The 18,119-nt window shown below is 39.6% G+C and overlaps 3 protein-coding genes across 7 annotated transcripts; 2 read left to right on the plus strand and 1 right to left on the minus strand.

Moving 5' to 3' along the window:
* Positions 1-241: 241 nt before the first annotated feature.
* On the plus strand, positions 242-5,103 carry LOC140778962 (pentatricopeptide repeat-containing protein At5g55740, chloroplastic-like). Of its 5 annotated transcripts, none has more exons than XM_073125396.1 (2): positions 242-587; positions 699-3,174. In XM_073125396.1, the coding sequence occupies exons 1-2, from the start codon at positions 296-298 to the stop codon at positions 2,198-2,200; spliced, it is 1,794 nt and encodes a 597-aa protein (XP_072981497.1). In that variant the 5' UTR covers positions 242-295; the 3' UTR covers positions 2,201-3,174. The 5 variants fall into 5 exon arrangements, 1 of the variants encoding a protein (XP_072981497.1); XR_012107303.1 differs by adding an exon at positions 3,747-5,103 and having other exon boundaries at positions 244-2,543; XR_012107365.1 differs by adding an exon at positions 3,747-5,103 and having other exon boundaries at positions 244-2,535.
* A 200-nt stretch (positions 5,104-5,303) lies between these two features.
* Positions 5,304-8,483, minus strand: LOC140778134 (probable inactive receptor kinase At2g26730). Its single transcript, XM_073123099.1, has 2 exons — positions 6,971-8,483; positions 5,304-6,128 (listed from the first exon to the last, which is right to left on the minus strand). Exons 1-2 carry the CDS (start codon positions 8,289-8,291, stop codon positions 5,491-5,493), a joined length of 1,959 nt encoding a protein of 652 aa, XP_072979200.1. The 5' UTR covers positions 8,292-8,483; the 3' UTR covers positions 5,304-5,490.
* Positions 8,484-11,366: 2,883 nt separating this feature from the next.
* On the plus strand, positions 11,367-17,805 carry LOC140764183 (probable sodium/metabolite cotransporter BASS2, chloroplastic). The gene is made up of 13 exons (XM_073102610.1): positions 11,367-11,617; positions 11,693-11,786; positions 12,345-12,468; positions 12,595-12,636; positions 12,777-12,890; positions 12,969-13,031; positions 13,591-13,718; positions 13,854-13,935; positions 14,016-14,067; positions 14,951-15,048; positions 15,389-15,550; positions 16,789-16,878; positions 17,458-17,805. Exons 1-13 carry the CDS (start codon positions 11,512-11,514, stop codon positions 17,533-17,535), a joined length of 1,233 nt encoding a protein of 410 aa, XP_072958711.1. The 5' UTR covers positions 11,367-11,511; the 3' UTR covers positions 17,536-17,805.
* The last annotated feature ends 314 nt before the right edge of the window (positions 17,806-18,119 follow it).

Consider the following 18,119-nt stretch of genomic DNA (forward strand, 5'->3'; position numbering starts at 1 on the left):
TGATGGCTGGGGACTTTCTTCGAACGGCTGAAGTGTAATAAAACAGCAATAGATGTTAAATAATTTCACCTACAACAACAACAAAACTCTATAAATGGGACTAAATATCATGTGTCTTTGAATAACTTATCCAGGAAATTTTTTATTCTTAGCCAAGTTATTCTACCGCTATCGGCATCAAATACAAACAGGCCCATGAGATGGACCAAAATGCCCATAAGATGTCAATTTTTTGATAAGCCAGTACCTAACATAACTACCATATGGCCCTTATCCTCCTCCCCTACCTCTTCTCATGGCTTCTCTTCCTCTTTCCACTACTCCAAATCCTCCTAATTCCCCGATTAAACCCTTTGAATCCTTCAAAAAGTACCGATCTTCTGAAACCCATCTGCCCGGAAAGGTGAAAAGCTCTCAAATTTTGAGGAAATCGTATATTAATCGGATCTCCTCACTCTGCAAAGAAGGCCTTCTGCATGAAGCCTTCTCTGTTCTTACCCAAATGGAGCATGACGACCTTTACATAGGCCCGGAAGTCTATGGCGAGCTCTTGCAAGGGTGCCTCTACGATCGCCGCTTCTTCCAAGGTCAGCAAATTCACTCCCGGCTTCTCAAAAAAGGTTCCTTTTTCAACAAAAATGAGTATATAGAGACAAAACTTTTGATCTTTTATGCGAAATCTGATTGCTTGGTTATAGCGGAGGATTTGTTCCTCCGGCAGCTTAAACCCAATGTTTTCTCCTGGGCTGCGATGATTGGAATGCACTGTAGACTTGGTTTCTACGGTAAAGCGTTAATGGATTTCTGCCAAATGTTGGAATCTGGCATTTTCCCGGACAATTTTGCTGTCCCTAATGCCTTGAAAGCAAGTTCTGCTCTGCAGTGGATAGGCTTTGGAAAAGGAATTCACGGATATGTGTGGAAAATGGGTTTTGCTAGTTGTGTCTATGTTTTGAGTAGCCTTGTAGATTTTTATGGGAAGTGTGGTGCTTTGGAGGATGCAAACAATTTGTTCGAGGAAATGCCAGAGAGAACTGTTATTAGCTGGAACTCGATGCTTGTGGGTTTTGTGCACAATGGACTAAATGAGGAGGCAATGGAACTATTTTATGCAATGAGAACTGAAGGTGTCCATCCAACTCGTGTAAGCATCGCCAGTTTCCTTTCTGCATCAGCAAACCTAGGAGCTGTTGAAGAAGGTAGACAAGGTCATGCAATTGCGGTATTAAGTGGTCTACAGCTTGATAACATCTTAGGAAGTTCTATCATAAACTTTTACTGTAAGATAGGATTGGTTGAAGAGGCAGAGATAGTTTTTAATGAGATGGTTGAGAGGGATGTTGTGACTTGGAATTTGTTGATATCAGGCTATTTACAAGATGGACAAATTGATAAAGCATTGTACACTTGTTGTCAAATGAAGAGTCAGAATTTTAAGTTAGATTCTGTGACTTTAACGTCTATTATTATGGCTTGTGCTAACTCTTGCAAGCTGGAACTTGGCAAAGTTGGGCATGGTTATTCAATTAGAAATGGTATTGAATCAGATACAGCAGTTGCTTGTAGCATCGTAGGTTTGTATGCAAGTTGTGGTAGGATAGGTGATGCACGACAAGTATTTAGGGCTGCAATTACAAGAGATTTGGCACTATGGAATGCGATGATTTCTGCTTATGCACACTTTGGCATGTCCAGTGAGGCCTTGAAATTATTCTACCAGATGCAACTTGAGGGCGTACCTCCAAATGTGGTATCATGGAATTCAACAATTTTGGGTTTTCTACGGAATGGAAAGTTCTCTGAGGCCCAAGATATGTTCTCACAGATGCAACTCACTGGAGTGCGTCCAAATCTAACCACATGGGCTACACTAATTAGTGGTCTAGCTCAAAATGGATTTCTGTATGAAGCAATTAACCTGTATGGCCAGATGCAAGAAGAAGGTCGCAGACCTTGTTCTATGATCGTTGTAGGAGTGCTTTTGGCCTGTACAAATGCAGTAGCACTACATTATGGAATGGTTATACATGGACATATCATTAGACAGGGGCTCTTGTCATCTATTTCTGTTACAACATCTCTTATAGATATGTATGTTAAATGTGGGCAAGGAAATATAGCAGACTCCATTAAGTTTTGTTCCAACGAGCCACTTATGTACAGTGCAGTAACATCTGATTCTGGATTGCAGCGAAAATAGCTCTTAATGCTGTAAGATGTGTCAATAAGGTATAGAGAAATATGGTCTTACTTTGCGTGGCTTGTGGACAACAAGCTGCTGTTTAGGCACAGTGAGAGAAGGTTGGTGCATCCTTACTGCATAGAAAGGACTGATGGCTTTGCCTGCACATTGTAATAATCTCAAGGAAGCAGTTAGAAGTCATATCAGCAAGGCACATAAACATGAGCCCTATATGTTAAGAATCATACTTTCTTTATGTAAAGAGTCACAGATACAATGCTTGCTGAGTCTTGTCAGTTTACCTATTAAAGTTCAACCTATGAGGACTCTGAACTTTTATGAGCACCTCCAAGGTAAGAAGGTACGAAATATCACTATGTCAGTACTTATTTGTAAGTGATTAATCTGAAAAGAATCTTGGATGCATATTTATTTCTAGGCAGAACTGCATGAATTCCAGAATATTTGTAGCAGATAATATACGGCACAGAAAGATAGCTATTTACAATTGAAATGTTTTTGCACTTGGAACTCGAAGATCTAAGCTGATATTTTCTGCACAAGGTAACACCATGCAGACAGTAACAACATCACTTATCAATCAATTTATTGAGATTGATAGACAAAATAGTCAGGTTTCTGATGTTTGAAGAGCACTTCTACATGTGTTACTTTTTCCGTCATAACGCCAGAATATATTTGAAGGGTAGAATTTGATCGATTAGCTTTGTTACAGAGGAGACCCCAGATGGAACTAGGCAAAGAGTGCATCTTGTTGATTTAAACAGGGAAAATGGTATTACTTAGTTAAGAAAAAAGTGTATCTAGGATTTACACAATTATACACCGATGTTTCCTAAGATTATTTCAATACATGTGATTGCTCATTTGTAAAAAGTAAATGTATAGTTTTGCAATAGAATTTCTTAAGCTTAGCAACATGCTATGCTATCTGTACGTTTTGCCAATAGAATTTCTTGAACTGGAACTTGTACATGAGTATGGATTTTAATCTGCTGGTCATTTCACACTTTCCTCTTATTATATATCACTAAATGTTAGGTTGCTCTATCAGTCAACAGTGCCTTCTTTAACTTCATCTTATCACTCCTTTTTCTCTTCTTGCACCTCAAATTCTGTAAGGGGTTGTTAATAGTAAGAAATGCTGCTTCAATGTAGAAATTTCTTCTCCGTTCATCTTTATTTAGTATCAAGTGTTGTCATCTCTTCTTGCACTCATCTCATTTTTTTTTTCTAGGTACCTATTAGACTCACTAAATTATGGAGAATCTCTTACACTCCTGACAAATGTTGATGACAATGGAGAGTCACTTTCCTATCCCCCTCCTCTAAAATAAGAATAAAACGTCCTGGATAGTATTCATTTATTATTTTTTATTAACGAAAAAATTCTAACGAGCAACTAATTAAACAGATATTCTAATTTTTAAGGAAGAAAAATAAAAAAAAAAAAGTTCATAGTGTCTTAGATGTAATTATCTTATTATCTTTTACATCTGATGGATGTATGATGATTTACAAATTTCCTGCGTCCGGTCTGCAGAGGATCGACGGCTGTAAGGAATGCATGCCAGGTGCTCGTAACTTTGCCTGGCAGAAAAGGCCGGGGGTCCTTGGAGTGTTGTTGGCGTGGGAACAAAGCGACATCTCCAGAGGTACGCTGAGCTGTTATCACTTCGCTTTTCCTCCCCCTCTTTTGGAATCCCCAAACAAAAGAAAAGGGTGCTCAATTATTTATTATTTATTATTTATGATATATATATATAAAGAAGCACACCACACCGTGGACACGAGCAGCCCAGCCTGGCCTACCCCACCAGCAAAGCACCACTGGAACTAACCCCCTAAAAGAGAAATGAATTAATAAAATAATGCAGGAATATCCACTGCGTTTTAATTGCCCTCAATTAATTATATGTTCTTTTCCTAGTATTTTAAGAGGAGGTTTTGTTTCATGAATCATGATCCAATATGTGTATATATAACCCCATTTGGATGCAAAGATAAAACGACAAGTCTAAACCTATATTTCACACAAAAAAGAAAGTCTTAACCTATATTTGTTGCATTATGGGGAAGATCATATAGTTCGTCGTACTCCTGCGTCGTTCCTATCTTAGAGAGAACGTTAGGAACGGGAATCTTTTCTTTTTATCTTTCTGACTTCTAGCTTGTCCTCTTAGTTTCATATTATCTTTTTATTTCGAGACTTTGAGGGCTCCCAATAACAACTTATTATCTTCTTAAAAGTAGATTACAAATAAATAGAGATATTACAAATAGTACACACTATATTTTAATTAGATTTAATTACACTTTGTTTCTCTTTGATCCAGTATTAAAACTATAAAAGCATACAAATACTCTCTTCCTCCTCAACCATCTCTTTTCCCGACCTATAATAAATTCTTTTTCATTCTATCACTCTATATTTTTCCCATAGTAGTAAGAAAATGGGACGAGAAAGAAAGAAGAAGAATGAGTTTTTTCTAATCCGTAATAAGTAAAATTAGATAGATAATTTTATATTATCAGCTAATAAATTATAATAATTTTTTTTGAGAGAAATAAAAGATAATTTTAGAACATCCATTAATGATTACAGTTTATATATATAATCTAACTAAATCAAATCATTAGACCAACTTAACCGTGGAATCCAAAAGAAGTCGATAAAACCATAATATAAGATTAACAAATTCAAAACTACTGTATAGTTTAGAGTGAGATAAAGTCATTTGAAATTGAGGAAACAGTGCTTATTTAGTTAAGACTTCAATTATGGTGTGACTTAAATATTTTTAGCAAATAAGAGGTTTTATTTATAATATAATTAAAATGAAGGATGTCTTTTGTAATTTTCGCTTGAAAATTAAGTTCTACCCACCGGCCACCGTCGATAAAATTAACGCACCTAATGGAATCTCTGACCCCCACGACTTCTCTACGCTCTGCGATTTGACTGTAGCTGCTGCTCTTTCCTAGTAGTTTAAAAATTAACAACTATCTTATGCAACAACGACAAGATAGAAGCAAAGACAAAAATAATCGAAGTAAAATCCAATTAAAAAGAAAAAGGACGAAGAAGAAGAGAAAGAAAGAAAGAAAGAAAAAAAAGAATCCAACTAATAAATCTTACAACTTGTTGACAACTTTTCACCACCCCCATGAGCCATGGAGAACATCCCCCAACAAAACAATCAAGAATTAAAAATAAAAAACAAAAAGAGAGAGAGAGAGAGAGAGAGAGACATGCACAAATCTTTCCGTTTTATTATTCGATTCTATCACGGCGTCGGAGCGGAAGGTGGGGTGGGCCCACCGGAGCCGCCGGCTTTGGAGGTGTCGTCGCCCTCGGCCGTCCGATTGACGATCTCCTCCATCATCCGGACGACGTCGGCGATGTCGGGCCTGGCGTCGGGCACGAGGGCCACGCACGCCATGGCGATCTGGAGCAGCTGCACCATCTCCTCCTCGATGTTTTGGTACCTCATCAGCTCCACGTCGAACACCTCCGCCGTCCACTCCTCCCTCACCACCGACTGCACCCACCGCGGGAGGTCGATCCCCTCCTCCCCGAGCGACGCCTGGTTCGGCGCCTTCCCCGTGAGGAGCTCGAGGAGCAGCACGCCGAAGCTGTACACATCGGACTTCGGGGTGGGGCGACGGGTCTCGAGGACCTCCGGGGCGCGGTAGCCGGCGACGCGGCTGGGAGGGGCGGAAGAGCCAAAGAGAGGGGACAGGGAGAAGTCAGAGAGGGCGGAGGAGTCGAGGTCTGAGCGGAGGAGGACGTTGGAAGCCTTGATGTCGCCGTGGGCAAGGCGGGGCTCGGAGGAGTGGAGGTGAGCCAGGCCGCGGCCGGCTGCGAGGGCGATCCGGATCCGACTGTCCCAGTCCAGTGGACTTCGACCCGACCCGCGACTCCCTGCGTTTCTTTTAAATTCTCAAATCAAGATTAAATATTTTTTTTAAAAAAAAATCACAAGTAATAAAACTAACGCTCCATTTTAAAAGTTCCCATGTCATATTTATCCCAGAAATTGTTATAATTATGGGAGAAAATAACAGGTTGAGTAATTGCTAGAAAGTGATAGGAGTGGCTGCAAAATTAATGATAAATATTGTCCCACTTATTCCTATCGTTCTCTGCTACTCTCTCTATCATTTTCTTCAGTGATCAGCGCGACAAACCTTGAATCGGACATAAAGCAGAAAAATTCTCGACGTCCCAATAAAGAAAGCAATGCGTGTGGAGAAAGAATCCTACTAGTTGACGACGGGATGTTTTAAAACTTCTGAAAATAATTAGCGCGTCTCAAAGAGTGGACAACGATGCCAGTCGCAGAAGAGCAGGATGAGCAAAGTAACCACTAACAAACACGACTAATCAATTACGTACCATAATTTCTGTAGCTAATTTGGGAGATCTTAAACAAATTTAACTCCAGGAGACTCGAAGGCATGTCGGCCGGTCATTACACCGACGCAGTAACGCGGGAATATACCGTACAAAACTACGCTGTTTTCAACCTGTTCGATGAAAAGACACAACCACATGGACCACACCTTCGTTTTAGAATCCTCTTCCCGCAAGGCCACGCCGAATTATTGACTTACTCGACCAAAATAATACCCACTCACGGATCCCGCTCATAACCACAGCTGTTAACATTCTATCCTATCCAATCCTATCCTAAGATAGAATTCTGAATAAACCACGGATAAGATGAAAAGAATAAGCAAAAGCGATAAAAATTACTAACTGACCGTGAAGTAGAGAAGAGAGGCTCCCGGCGGGGAGGTAGTCGAACACGAGGAGCTTCTCGTCTTTGGAATAGTAATAAGCGCGAACGGGCAATAGATTCTGGTGCTCGACTTGGCCCAAGAGCTCCATGTGCGTCTCGAACTCTCTCTTGGACGCGACCACGTCCTTGAGTCGCTTCACCACCACCGTTGTGCCCTCCTCGAGCACCGCTTTGTACGAAGTCCCGACGATTCCCTTCCCCAAAACCTCTGCGGACGCCCGCAGAAGGTCTTCCAGGTCGAAGCTATACCCTCCTCCTCTTCCCACGAAGACCAACTTGTTCTTCTCCGCCGCCGACGCCCCGCCTGCTCCGCTCATCTCCTCCTTCGACGACGAGGTCATCCCGGTCTCCCCTGACCTCGTCCCGATGGCTGCGGTGGATTCTCCTTTTGGCTCCTTTTCCTTCCTTTGCCGCCCTTTTCTTCGCCAAGCCAGGCAGAGAAAGAGCGCCAAGATGAGGAAGAGGAGCAACGCGGCGGAACCGATCGCGATGCCGACAATGGCGCCGGTGGAGAGCTTCTTCTTCTTCTTCTCCGCTTCTCCAGCTGGATTTTGGTCGGAACCAGGAGAAGGGGCCGGAGATGGGAAGAACGGGTTACAAGGGGGAAGAGGATCACCGCATAGCGCGAGATTGCCCACAAATGAGGAGTCCGGGAACCGAGACAAGGATTTGGGAATGGACCCATTAAGACTATTGTAAGAAACGTTGAAGCCGGCAAGGGAATCGATGCTAATACTCGGGAGACTACCCGAGAGCTTGTTCCGCTGGAGGAAGAGAGTCGTGAGACGGCTAATGTTGTTAATGTCGAAGGGGATCTCACCCGTGAGGTTATTCCCGGAGAGGTCGAGCCGCGAGAGGCGGCCGAGTCGGCCGAAGGAGGTGGGGATCGGACCCGACAAGAGGTTGTCCTGGAGGTAGAGCCCACGGAGGACGGAGAGGCCGGCGAGGTCATCGGGAATCGTGCCGGTGAGGCGGTTGGAGCGGAGGGAGAGGACGCGGAGGGAGGAGAGGTTTCCCAAGGTGTTAGGAGGAATGGGGCCCAGGAGGCCGACGCCGGGGAGGTGGAGCTCGACGACGGCGGTGCGGTTGGGGTCGCACGTGACGCCGACCCAGTCGCACGCGGAGGCGGAGGTGTTCCATTGGATCCGGTTCTCGTGGGGTGTCTGGGTGATGAAGGAGAGGAGGGCCGCACGGTCCTGGGTCGGTTCGGACAGCGCGAATTGAAGCGGAGAGGCGGAGAGGAAAAGGAAGAGGAGGAGGAGAGGGGAGAGAGAAGTGCCCATTTGGGGAAAGGAGGAGCTCAGGGGAAAGAGATAAGCAATTGGGTACTAGGAGGAGGAGGGCACTGTGAGAGGAACCGCCATGGGAGATTGCGAGAAGAGAGTGGTAGGTATCACGAGGAGATGGTTGGAAGAAAAAGAGCGGTGAGAGAGGTGAAACGCTTCGAGTCGCGGGGCTTTACTTTTGCTTATAACATTCCACGCGAGTAACCGTAAGGAAGAGGTGACCGGAAAACTTATACTACAATTTAACCCTAAAATATCACTCTAATTTACTTTCATCCTCTTTGTAAGTTGATTCTAAACAAATCAGGCATTTTTATCTATCTATTAAGTTAGTCAAAATTTAAAAAAAAAATTAATTCAAATTTTTAATAAAATATCGATGAAGAGCACATAATAATATATTTAAATAGTTTACATAATATATCTGTCATTTTTTCTTGAGAGGTGTAATTGATTCGGATGAATAATTGAGTGGACTAAAATATAATTAACCCTTACAGGTAGCTTTCATATATAATATTTCATCTTCTCTGAAAGTGGTATCATCGTAACATTTAAATATCAAACTCTAAATTAATATTCTCTATTTTTTTTTAAATATACTTTTTATAGAAGAGTAAAAAGAGAAATTAAAGTTATTTTTAGCTGAGGCTTAATGATACAATTAGAATATATAATTTAAGAGTGGACGTGTCAACTATGTTTTGTTTTCTGTGTGGGGTTACAAGTGATACCGAGTAGTCAAAGGGTCAAAAGTGCAATTAATCTGAGAACTTATTCTTTCACCCTTTTTCTCTTCGCATCATTTTACATTTTCACCCTTGATTTTTTTTTTTGGGGGAACTTGCAAATCATAAAAAATATACGGGTAGATGTGCAAAAAGGCACTTGGGAAATCACGGGATAGACCCCTCCACCACCCCACGCGCGATCGATCATTTTGAGAGTACTCGTTCGCTCGAAGACAAGATGATGGTCTTTGGAAGTGGGCCGGGCCGGCGACTCGTTTCACGCGTCTAATATTATTATTCCAAATAGTACACACCAATGAGTAGTTTTCATATGTTTATATACCCAAGCTGTAACAATTAACTTTATCCTGTTAATTAAGTATTAAAGTGCATAAAAAAATGATTCACTCGACCAATAGTAGCCGGCTTGTTTGCATCCGGTTGGTGATCGCCAAGTGGCGAGCATTGGCTTTAATGTTTACTTTCCAAATAAATATGCATTTAACGCACGTGATTGGGTAACGGTGACATCGTGAGCGGCCTTTACTTTACCATGGCGCGAGAATAATATCCATTCTACTGCACATCACAACCTCAGCATTTTCTTTGAATTAGTATCCTATTTTATTAACCATAAGAAAATTCCCACTGGAAGTCACTTTTTCTCCACTCTCAGGAGAAAAAATATATATATGTAGTGGAAGAGATTAGGTAAGTCAAGCCATGTGGAATTAGGAATACCGAATACTTATCCGCGAGCCAGAATAGATAGCCATGCAGCATCTCAACAGCCCAACATCGGACCCATCTCATCCTGTGTTTAATGCGAACGACTGGGTTCCAGCTCTTGGCTAATAATTGAGAGAGAGAGTAAGTAAGTTATGAGAAGCTTTATATATATGTAATGGCTTCCGAGCAACCCTTTAAACAATCATGTGGTTAGACAATGCTTAGTAACCAAGACGTTACGCAATAAGACGTTGCATTAAAATTCGAATAAAGTCATTGATCAACTACAGCGTCGATGCTGAGCAAATGCTTGATTGTCGAAAGGTAGTGATTGTCTCTTCCTCACCGCAGACAGTAGGAAGGACGTACGAGAACGACGAAAAAGGAAGGGAAGAAAATCGTACATATTAAATGCGATATTTGAACGTCTCTTTAATCGACTTGTAACTCTCAGTCCAGACTCCAGAGGAGGAACTGGTAGGCAAATTGGGGCCATGCAGCTTCCAAAAGGATTATCATGACAAGCGCAATTGGGCAATAGAATGCTTATCTATCCATTGCACTGGGACACACGACGAGGAAGGCCTAACCTTTTTAGCTGGTCGTACATACGACTTGCCTGCAAGATTGAATAAAGATGCATAGATTTACTATAAATAGAATAATTTAATAAAAGTGTATTATTATCCGCTTGAATTTAACAGATTTTGAATCTAGACCTGGCTCCTGCTTAACTCATCAATGGCTCTTGCGGGCTTCGAGCGAAGCCTGGTTCTGATATATCAGGTTTTATATGGGAGGCCCAAATCCAACTATCCAGATGAGAGATTTTTTATGTGCGGGTTGGATTGAATTGGAGCATTAAGTCAGCCCAATACTTAATGTGCTTCACAGGTTTCAGAATTATTATTATTTTTTTTTATAATTAAGGTGGTTCTAAGCTCGACTCTAATTTTAAATAATACTGTAAATAAATTATTTGATTACTTAGTTTAATTTAGTTGATAATTCGACAGTATAATTAGTTTGGAGGAATAGCTTATTTGGGTTATGACTCAACATTTTGGATGGCTTTCATACTATTGAGCCAAATGAATGAATAATCCTAAGTTAATATATGTTATAGTCGTTAAATTGACATTTAATAGTTAGCTACTCAGTTCCACGCTGAGACTCCTATACGTCACCGTGGCCGTGTCCTTTGTAACAAGTTGCGAAAAGTGGCAAGGTCCAGCACCAAAAGGTGTGGAGCCCACTTGCATTGGACGGGTGTGGGGTTGCTGTCGAAAACGATCAGACGTCAGGCTCCGTCGACCCGTGAAAGACTGCCACAAGAAGTTTTGGGCCTCAGCCCAGTAGCGTAGGATTACGTGGCCCAATTCGCCTCGTAGTTTCCTTGTCTTCGAGAACATTGTGACGGAATTAATTACACCTTCGATCTCTATAAAAGCCAAGTTTGACTGGAAACTGTGCCATGGAATGAGACATGGGTTATCGACAGCTTTGTTTTCAAATTGTCTCGAGCTCCGTCGGATTCGGATCTCGCACCATTGCAAACACAATAGGGGAGTGTGGATCCGGTAACCAAATCCACACAAAAGCCCGAGCAGAGCAACCGACGTGTGGCTCCCTCGTTATCCACGATCCCTTCGAGGCGGAGGCACGCTCTTTTGGCCTCTCTCTCTCTCCTGCTCCCGCTTACTCCACTCTCACTTCTCACTTCTTGGAGAGCTACAGCTCCTCTCCTCGATCGACCGATGGCTTCCTCCATGGCGTCCATCTCCAGATTCTTGCACAAGGAGTGCGGGTTCCAACCGGTGGCTTCTTGCTCTCCTGCTAAGAGGAGGAGTCAGACGCATCTGGGTATGTTTGATCTTTTTATTTTGGTTCCTTTTTCTCGGCGTTCTCTTGATTGGGTTTTGGATGGGGTGGTCATAGCGCTGGGGAGTGGATTTGCGTTGCCTATTGAAGGAAGAGGGCGGAGAGCTGCTGTCGCTTGCTCTATGCCTTCGTCGGATGTCCCTGTTCTGCGGTATGTTCGATGGTATCATTGGTGATTTGTGTTGACTATGTGTGTTATAAGTTGCATGTACTAGAGTAATGGAATCCAAGATCGGAGATGGAAAAAACTAGAGGTTTAAGAAAGATTTAAAAATGTTACGCCAGCTGTTGGCTAATGGAAAGTGCAGCTCGATCCATGCTCCTGCCATTCATTAATTCTGCGTATATTTCTATTTTTGGGATAAATACATTCTAGAGCGCCAGTTAGTATGACTGTAAAGATTTGTGCTCAAGTGATCATGTGTTCATGACATGGAAAGTAGCCTCAACAGAGTGCAGTGATGGGGGTAAAACAGCATCCATCTTGCCTGTCTCCAAAGCTCGCATTGTCTGGAGCCTTGTGAACTGCGGCAGTATTTTAAGTCATACATTTTCTAGTAATAGCAGAATTTGCATGGATACTGTTTCATGTTTGATGCTTTTATTTACTAGACCTGGTGACCCATCTCTTTTAGTATTTGTTTGCTTATCGATGCTAATGATTAAATTTGAATTTCACTACCCGTCTCATGGCTAATAGTATTTCCAGGCATCGTCAAGTTCTATGCAAGGCTGAAGCAAATGTTTCTGGGAATGTTCCAGACAATGTTGCAGCTGGAATCAGCCAGTATGAAAAAATAGTTGAATTACTTACTACCCTTTTCCCTCTCTGGGTATGGTGTAATATTTATGCTTGAGTTATATAGTTGCATCTATCTTATTTTTTGGAACACACATAGTTATCTGTGACAGACGTTGATGTAAAATCCTTCTAATAATGATCTCACTTATTTCAACAGGTTATAATTGGAACAATTATCGGCATATACAAGCCATCTGCGGTAAATTTGTCTTCCTTTCTCACTATTTCTACAATGACCAAATTGTTTCCCTCTATGAAGGTTTTAAATTTTTAATGCTTCATATTCTATTCCATGCCTCTCATGATCGTTGAACTTCTTGACTACCTTTGCACCTTCAGGTGACATGGTTGGAGACGGATCTTTTCACTCTTGGTTTGGGTTTCCTGATGCTTTCCATGGGCCTGACTTTGACATTTGAGGATTTCAGGAGATGTATGAGAAATCCATGGACTGTAAGATAATACACTTTCTACAGTTCGTCATAGATATCAATATAAATACTTGTTAATATTTATTCTTTCTGTTTACAGGTAGGTGTAGGGTTCCTTGCGCAGTACATAGTCAAACCCTTGTTAGGTTTTGCTATTGCAATGGTATGGCTTTTTATCTCATGAATATCACATTCTGATTTATTATTCTATCCCCACTGTATTTGTTATTTGTACTCATCCAAAAATCGTTTCCATCTACTCTTGACTGCTGAATTTCAAGATTCCTTGTTTCAACCACACTAATAGAAAGGTTTCCATCAGAACTATACATGAAAACCTCTGTCTGATTCTGAGTAAGCATATCACATTCATTGCAAGTTTTAATGTGTAATGAGCATATTAAGTAAGAACTACTTAATTAGCTTCTGCAGCATGTAACACACTAAGTTCCTAGTCATCCTATCAAACAGACTTTTGTTAGTAAGCTGCAGAAGAAAAAAGTAGTGAGGTGATTATAGGGCTTTCAATTAAGTCGTAGAATTACTTTTGTTTTTTCTCAAGCTCCTGGTCTCTCTATTTCTTGGATAGAAGTATTATCCAGGACGTAATCTCATCAGTTCTTTTCCTTAAATTTGAAAATGAGGCATTCTTTGTCTCACTAGCAAAGAACTCTAATTGGAGGCTGTATTAAAAATTCGATAGATTTTATCCTACTCTGCAGACTTTGAAGTTATCAGCTCCTCTTGCAACTGGTCTTATTTTAGTCTCATGCTGCCCTGGAGGTCAAGCATCAAATGTTGCAACTTATATATCTAAAGGAAATGTTGCACTTTCAGTTCTTATGACAACGTAAGGTTTTAGTATTATTCTGGATTGTCCTGGCTCTATTGTTTATGCTGCTGTTTGTAATGCTCTATTGCTTTCATGTTTATTCTACTGAAGTTAGGTTAGATTCTGACAATTTTACCTTTTGAAATTCTTTAGTTGTTCAACAATTGGTGCTATAGTGATGACACCACTCCTTACAAAGTTCCTTGCTGGTCAGCTTGTCCCTGTAGACGCAGCAGTAAGAACATCGTAGTTTCATTTCCTAATACTAGGCAATTTCTTCCATCTGATATTAAAAAGAATTACTTTCTTCTACAGGGGTTGGCCATCAGTACCTTTCAGGTTGTGCTGGTACCAACAATTGTTGGAGGTGCTTGGTTGTCTTATCAAGTTTTCTGGTTTCTACTTCCTTTTCTTCTATTAGGGCATGCTTGGTTACGAATAAAGAACAATTGGAGTTGAGATAAAATGAAGACTTATTCTGGAATAATTAAATTATTTATTTCAATTTATCATTGGGTGTTTGGTTGCAAAAAGATGGATAAGTGCTGAAATAATGATATGGGATAAGATAGCATTAGGTTGTGGTAGTTGGAACAAGGGATAAAAATGATCAAATTGACCTTATTGCTCTTTTAGTTCAATGTAAATAGATATTTATTAATTCTTCTTTTTTATAGAAAGATAGAAAATAAGTTTAAAATTAAATATAATTTGTAATTTTATTTACAACTATTATACTATCTTCTCATGGCTAATTTTACAATTCTTGGCCAAAAAATAATTTTATTTAATTTATCATAATTTACACAATATAAATATCATCACAAATGGACATCTCATATCAAATTTTTTTTTCACTATAAACATGTTCTAATATATTACTAAGTATATTATAGTCATATTATACTATTCAACTTGAATCTAAACTATAATATATCACCATAAAGAACACAAATAAATGAGAGCAAATTGGTCATTTGCTTTTTGGAATAAGTGGGTGAGATATCTAAACTTTTTATCCTAACAAAAACCTGGGATAAAGATATCTAGATTAAAGGGATTTATGACTTTATTCTATTTTCCTATTCCAAAAACTTATCCCGCATTTGACATGAATTTTTTGGAATAAAGGAGGTTCATTCTGGAATAACTCACTTTCCACTCAACCAAACAGCCCCTTACGCAGATGCCATAATTTGCAGTTTTTCCATGGGTATGATGTTCAAAATCTAATCTAGATTTCTTTGCAGTGCTATCACATGAGTATTTCCCGAAGTTCACTGAACGAATCATCACACTCACACCATTGATTGGAGTTATCCTTACAACACTGCTTTGTGCTAGTCCTGTAAGTGTGTAAAATATTAGATTTCCAATTCTATTTTTAGCAAGCAATTTGCTATCTTCTTTTGTTGCTTCAAAATAATTCATCCTTTTATTTCTTCAATGAGTCCTAAATGGTTTTAAAAGAACCACCTTGCAAGCAAACGTATTAACAGTTTCCAGAAAAAACTACAGTCTAGTAGCCTTGAATCATTCATTGAGTTTTTCTTCTTTTTTCTTCTTTTCAACAATTATGTCAAATCTTCAGAATGCCCTGCAGGATTCTTAGTATTCATTCTTCAGATTTTGGTGGTAGTGGTCTAATTATTCTTTAATTAACTTTTTGTTTTACTTTTGACTGCAAGATTGGGCAAGTGGCTGAAGTACTAAAGACACAGGGAGCACAGCTTATCCTTCCCGTAGCTCTCCTGCATGCTGCTGCTTTTGCTCTTGGCTATTGGGTCTCAAAATTTTCATCTTTTGGTGAATCTACTTCGAGGACTATTTCTATTGAGTGTGGAATGCAGGTGAGATGACCTTACAAAGACTGTATTGACTCATATGACTAAATTTGTGTTTTCATCGATATATTTTATGCATTGAAAATCACTAAAAGAGCACTTTCAAGCTTGAATCTCTTGACAAATAATCGATACCAAGACAAATATCTTTATTCTTTATTAGCATTTATTGTGATTAGAAATTGTAAGGCTGGAACTGCAGTTGTGAGCTACTATTCTATGGCATCATATTTATAGTAGCAAAGCTCTGGTATCTAGAGGCGGCACCTTCTGTGCTAGTACGGTTTGCCACCTTCAGGTTGTGAATAGTTGTAGCACACAACTTCATTAGGGCTTTGTTCTTTCAGAATTTCATCTTTCTTCCTCTTTTTCATGGACGATTAATGAGCTAGAAATAAGCTGTTTAGGTGTCTTTGTATGTGTGTGTATATATCTATATGTAAAGAAATTCTAATTAGGCTCTCAAAAGTTGAAGGCTTATTGCTACCTGAAGCTACTTGGTCTCTCTGTAAATTTAAAGCATTCCCCATACTTCTGCTTCAGGTTGGCTAATGCCTATACCTTTTGCATTATATTCGTCCATTATTTCTTGATATTCTTTATTCTGGGTTCCTTATCACTTGACGTGCTGAAACACCGAAACTTTCATACTATCTTTGCTCCTTTGGGTCTTATTCCCTTAACTTTCAGCTTAACATTGCATCAAATATCTTGGTTCAGTATACTTTTGCATTTAAATGTTACATGTTCCCCTCCACATGTATGGTCATCGCATCTTATGTTGTTTTTTATATAATTATTCTTTATTTCTTTTGGTGTTGTTGATGTAATGATGTCTATAATGAGCAGTAGGAGAATGTTTTTACCCTTATGCATAACATTGTTACTGATCCACACATTATGGGGTTTTCGTGATTTAGTTACATTTAGTTTTTCGATTTAGCATATAAAACTAAGTATATATAATTTTTGTAGTCTATACACATTTTATTATAATAGAGTGCACATAATTTATATATATACAGTTCAAAGTTTATTATTGCAAGTCAAAAAATTAAATACATTTAAATTACAAAAGCCCTCGCACGTTATCTTGTTTTGTTCACATAAACTACTTTGCTGGATTTCTGGAATCTCTTATTTTCACCTATATATAGGAGATTTTGGAGATACAGGAATAGTAAATACTGATTGGTGCTATAGAAACAACAATATGACTAATGTTATTATTTCTTGTCCCTCAGAGCTCTGCACTTGGTTTTTTACTTGCTCAAAAGCACTTCACAAATCCGCTCGTTGCCGTTCCTTCTGCAGTCAGTGTTGTCTGTATGGCGGTATGTTTTCTTTTTTCTGTCATTCACTATTTGCCATTGTTGTTTATATAGATTAAGTCTTTATTTGGCTCTTTGGCTCTTTGGCTCTTTGGCTTACTGTACCTAAAAGACAGATTAATTCCTAGTTAGAAAGTTGTCATGGTTTTCCCACTTCTAGACTCTCTTTCTCATATCTTGAGGACTTTATGGAGGGGTTGCTCTTGAGTTACAAGCAACCTTGATTAGCTAACAATTATCGTCTTATCTTTGCTTTTCTTTGCCTGAAGAGTGGAAGTGAGATCCATATAGGATCAGAGCACAATGTGTTTAAATTATTGGTAAACCCCATATCAAGTTAATGTACTTTGGCCATGATTTGGGCAGTTTGCACTACAATAGTGCAGTGATGCCTATTTGGCTAAGACTTCTTAGTTGTATGTCCTACCAGGTTATCGTGTCACGTTTCTGTCAGATTGGACCATGTTAAAGGTTCATTAAATCCTTGAAATTTGTGATGGATGACCAAATAGTACTTCTCTACGCAGTAGCATTTTCTTAAGCAACGCATGCTCTGATGGCGATTATCTCATCTTATGACAGCTTGGTGGGAGCGCTCTAGCCGTTCTGTGGAGGAACAAGCCTATCCCAGCAAACGACAAGGATGATTTCAAGGAGTGAAACAACCAACTTGAAACTTCTCCATTCTACTTCGAAAAGACTATAGCCATTTATTGAGAGCCTTTTAGTCAGTAGAAAGCATTTTTAAATCTCCTCTGAATTTTATATAGTCCCCAGTGAACTGTTGATTTTTTTTTTTAAATTTTAATCTTCTATTTATTTCTTATTCCAGAATAAGGTTCTGTTTTCCCTTGAAGGAGGATCACAGAGCTATGTTATGTACTCTAGTTCACATTTTCAGAAGCAAAAAACAGCCATAACTTTTGGGAAGTTGCATCTTGAATTATTAACCAACGCCCAAATTTCCTATAGGATGATTTGCAAGATAATTCCCTTCTACTGTCACATTAGCAAGCATGAACCATATATATTACTGGCAAATAAGTGCTATTTGTGCCAGCTCGGCTTCGTTTATGGAGATAGCGTGCCTCTTTTTATGGGTAATGTGTTTGTTTTAATCTTTACCACAAGCATCATGAGTTCTTAATGTATGTTTGCTGATGCGATTATAAACTAAAGTTAATACGCTGATAACTTTTCTAACTACCTACTATATGGTAAACTCACCAATAAATATATTACGC

The sequence above is a fragment of the Typha angustifolia genome, chromosome 1, assembly GCF_048772165.1.
Source record: "Typha angustifolia cultivar Huaian chromosome 1, ASM4877216v1, whole genome shotgun sequence".
Taxonomy (NCBI): Eukaryota; Viridiplantae; Streptophyta; class Magnoliopsida; order Poales; family Typhaceae; genus Typha; species Typha angustifolia.

What these genes read in the sequence shown, in the direction of transcription:
- LOC140778962 (XM_073125396.1), top strand. Translation starts at nt 296, where the DNA reads ATGGCTTCTCTTCCTCTTTCCACTACTCCAAATCCTCCTAATTCCCCG. An exon ending in CGATCGCCGCTTCTTCCAAG is followed by an intron (nt 588 to 698) that starts GTCAGCAAATTC and finishes GCTTGGTTATAG; the next exon opens with CGGAGGATTTGTTCCTCCGG.
- LOC140778134 (XM_073123099.1), bottom strand. Translation starts at nt 8,291, where the DNA reads ATGGGCACTTCTCTCTCCCCTCTCCTCCTCCTCTTCCTTTTCCTCTCC. An exon ending in CCTCTCTTCTCTACTTCACG is followed by an intron (nt 6,129 to 6,970) that starts GTCAGTTAGTAA and finishes AAAGAAACGCAG; the next exon opens with GGAGTCGCGGGTCGGGTCGA.
- LOC140764183 (XM_073102610.1), top strand. Translation starts at nt 11,512, where the DNA reads ATGGCTTCCTCCATGGCGTCCATCTCCAGATTCTTGCACAAGGAGTGC. An exon ending in GTATGAGAAATCCATGGACT is followed by an intron (nt 12,891 to 12,968) that starts GTAAGATAATAC and finishes TTCTGTTTACAG; the next exon opens with GTAGGTGTAGGGTTCCTTGC. An exon ending in CACTGCTTTGTGCTAGTCCT is followed by an intron (nt 15,049 to 15,388) that starts GTAAGTGTGTAA and finishes TTTGACTGCAAG; the next exon opens with ATTGGGCAAGTGGCTGAAGT.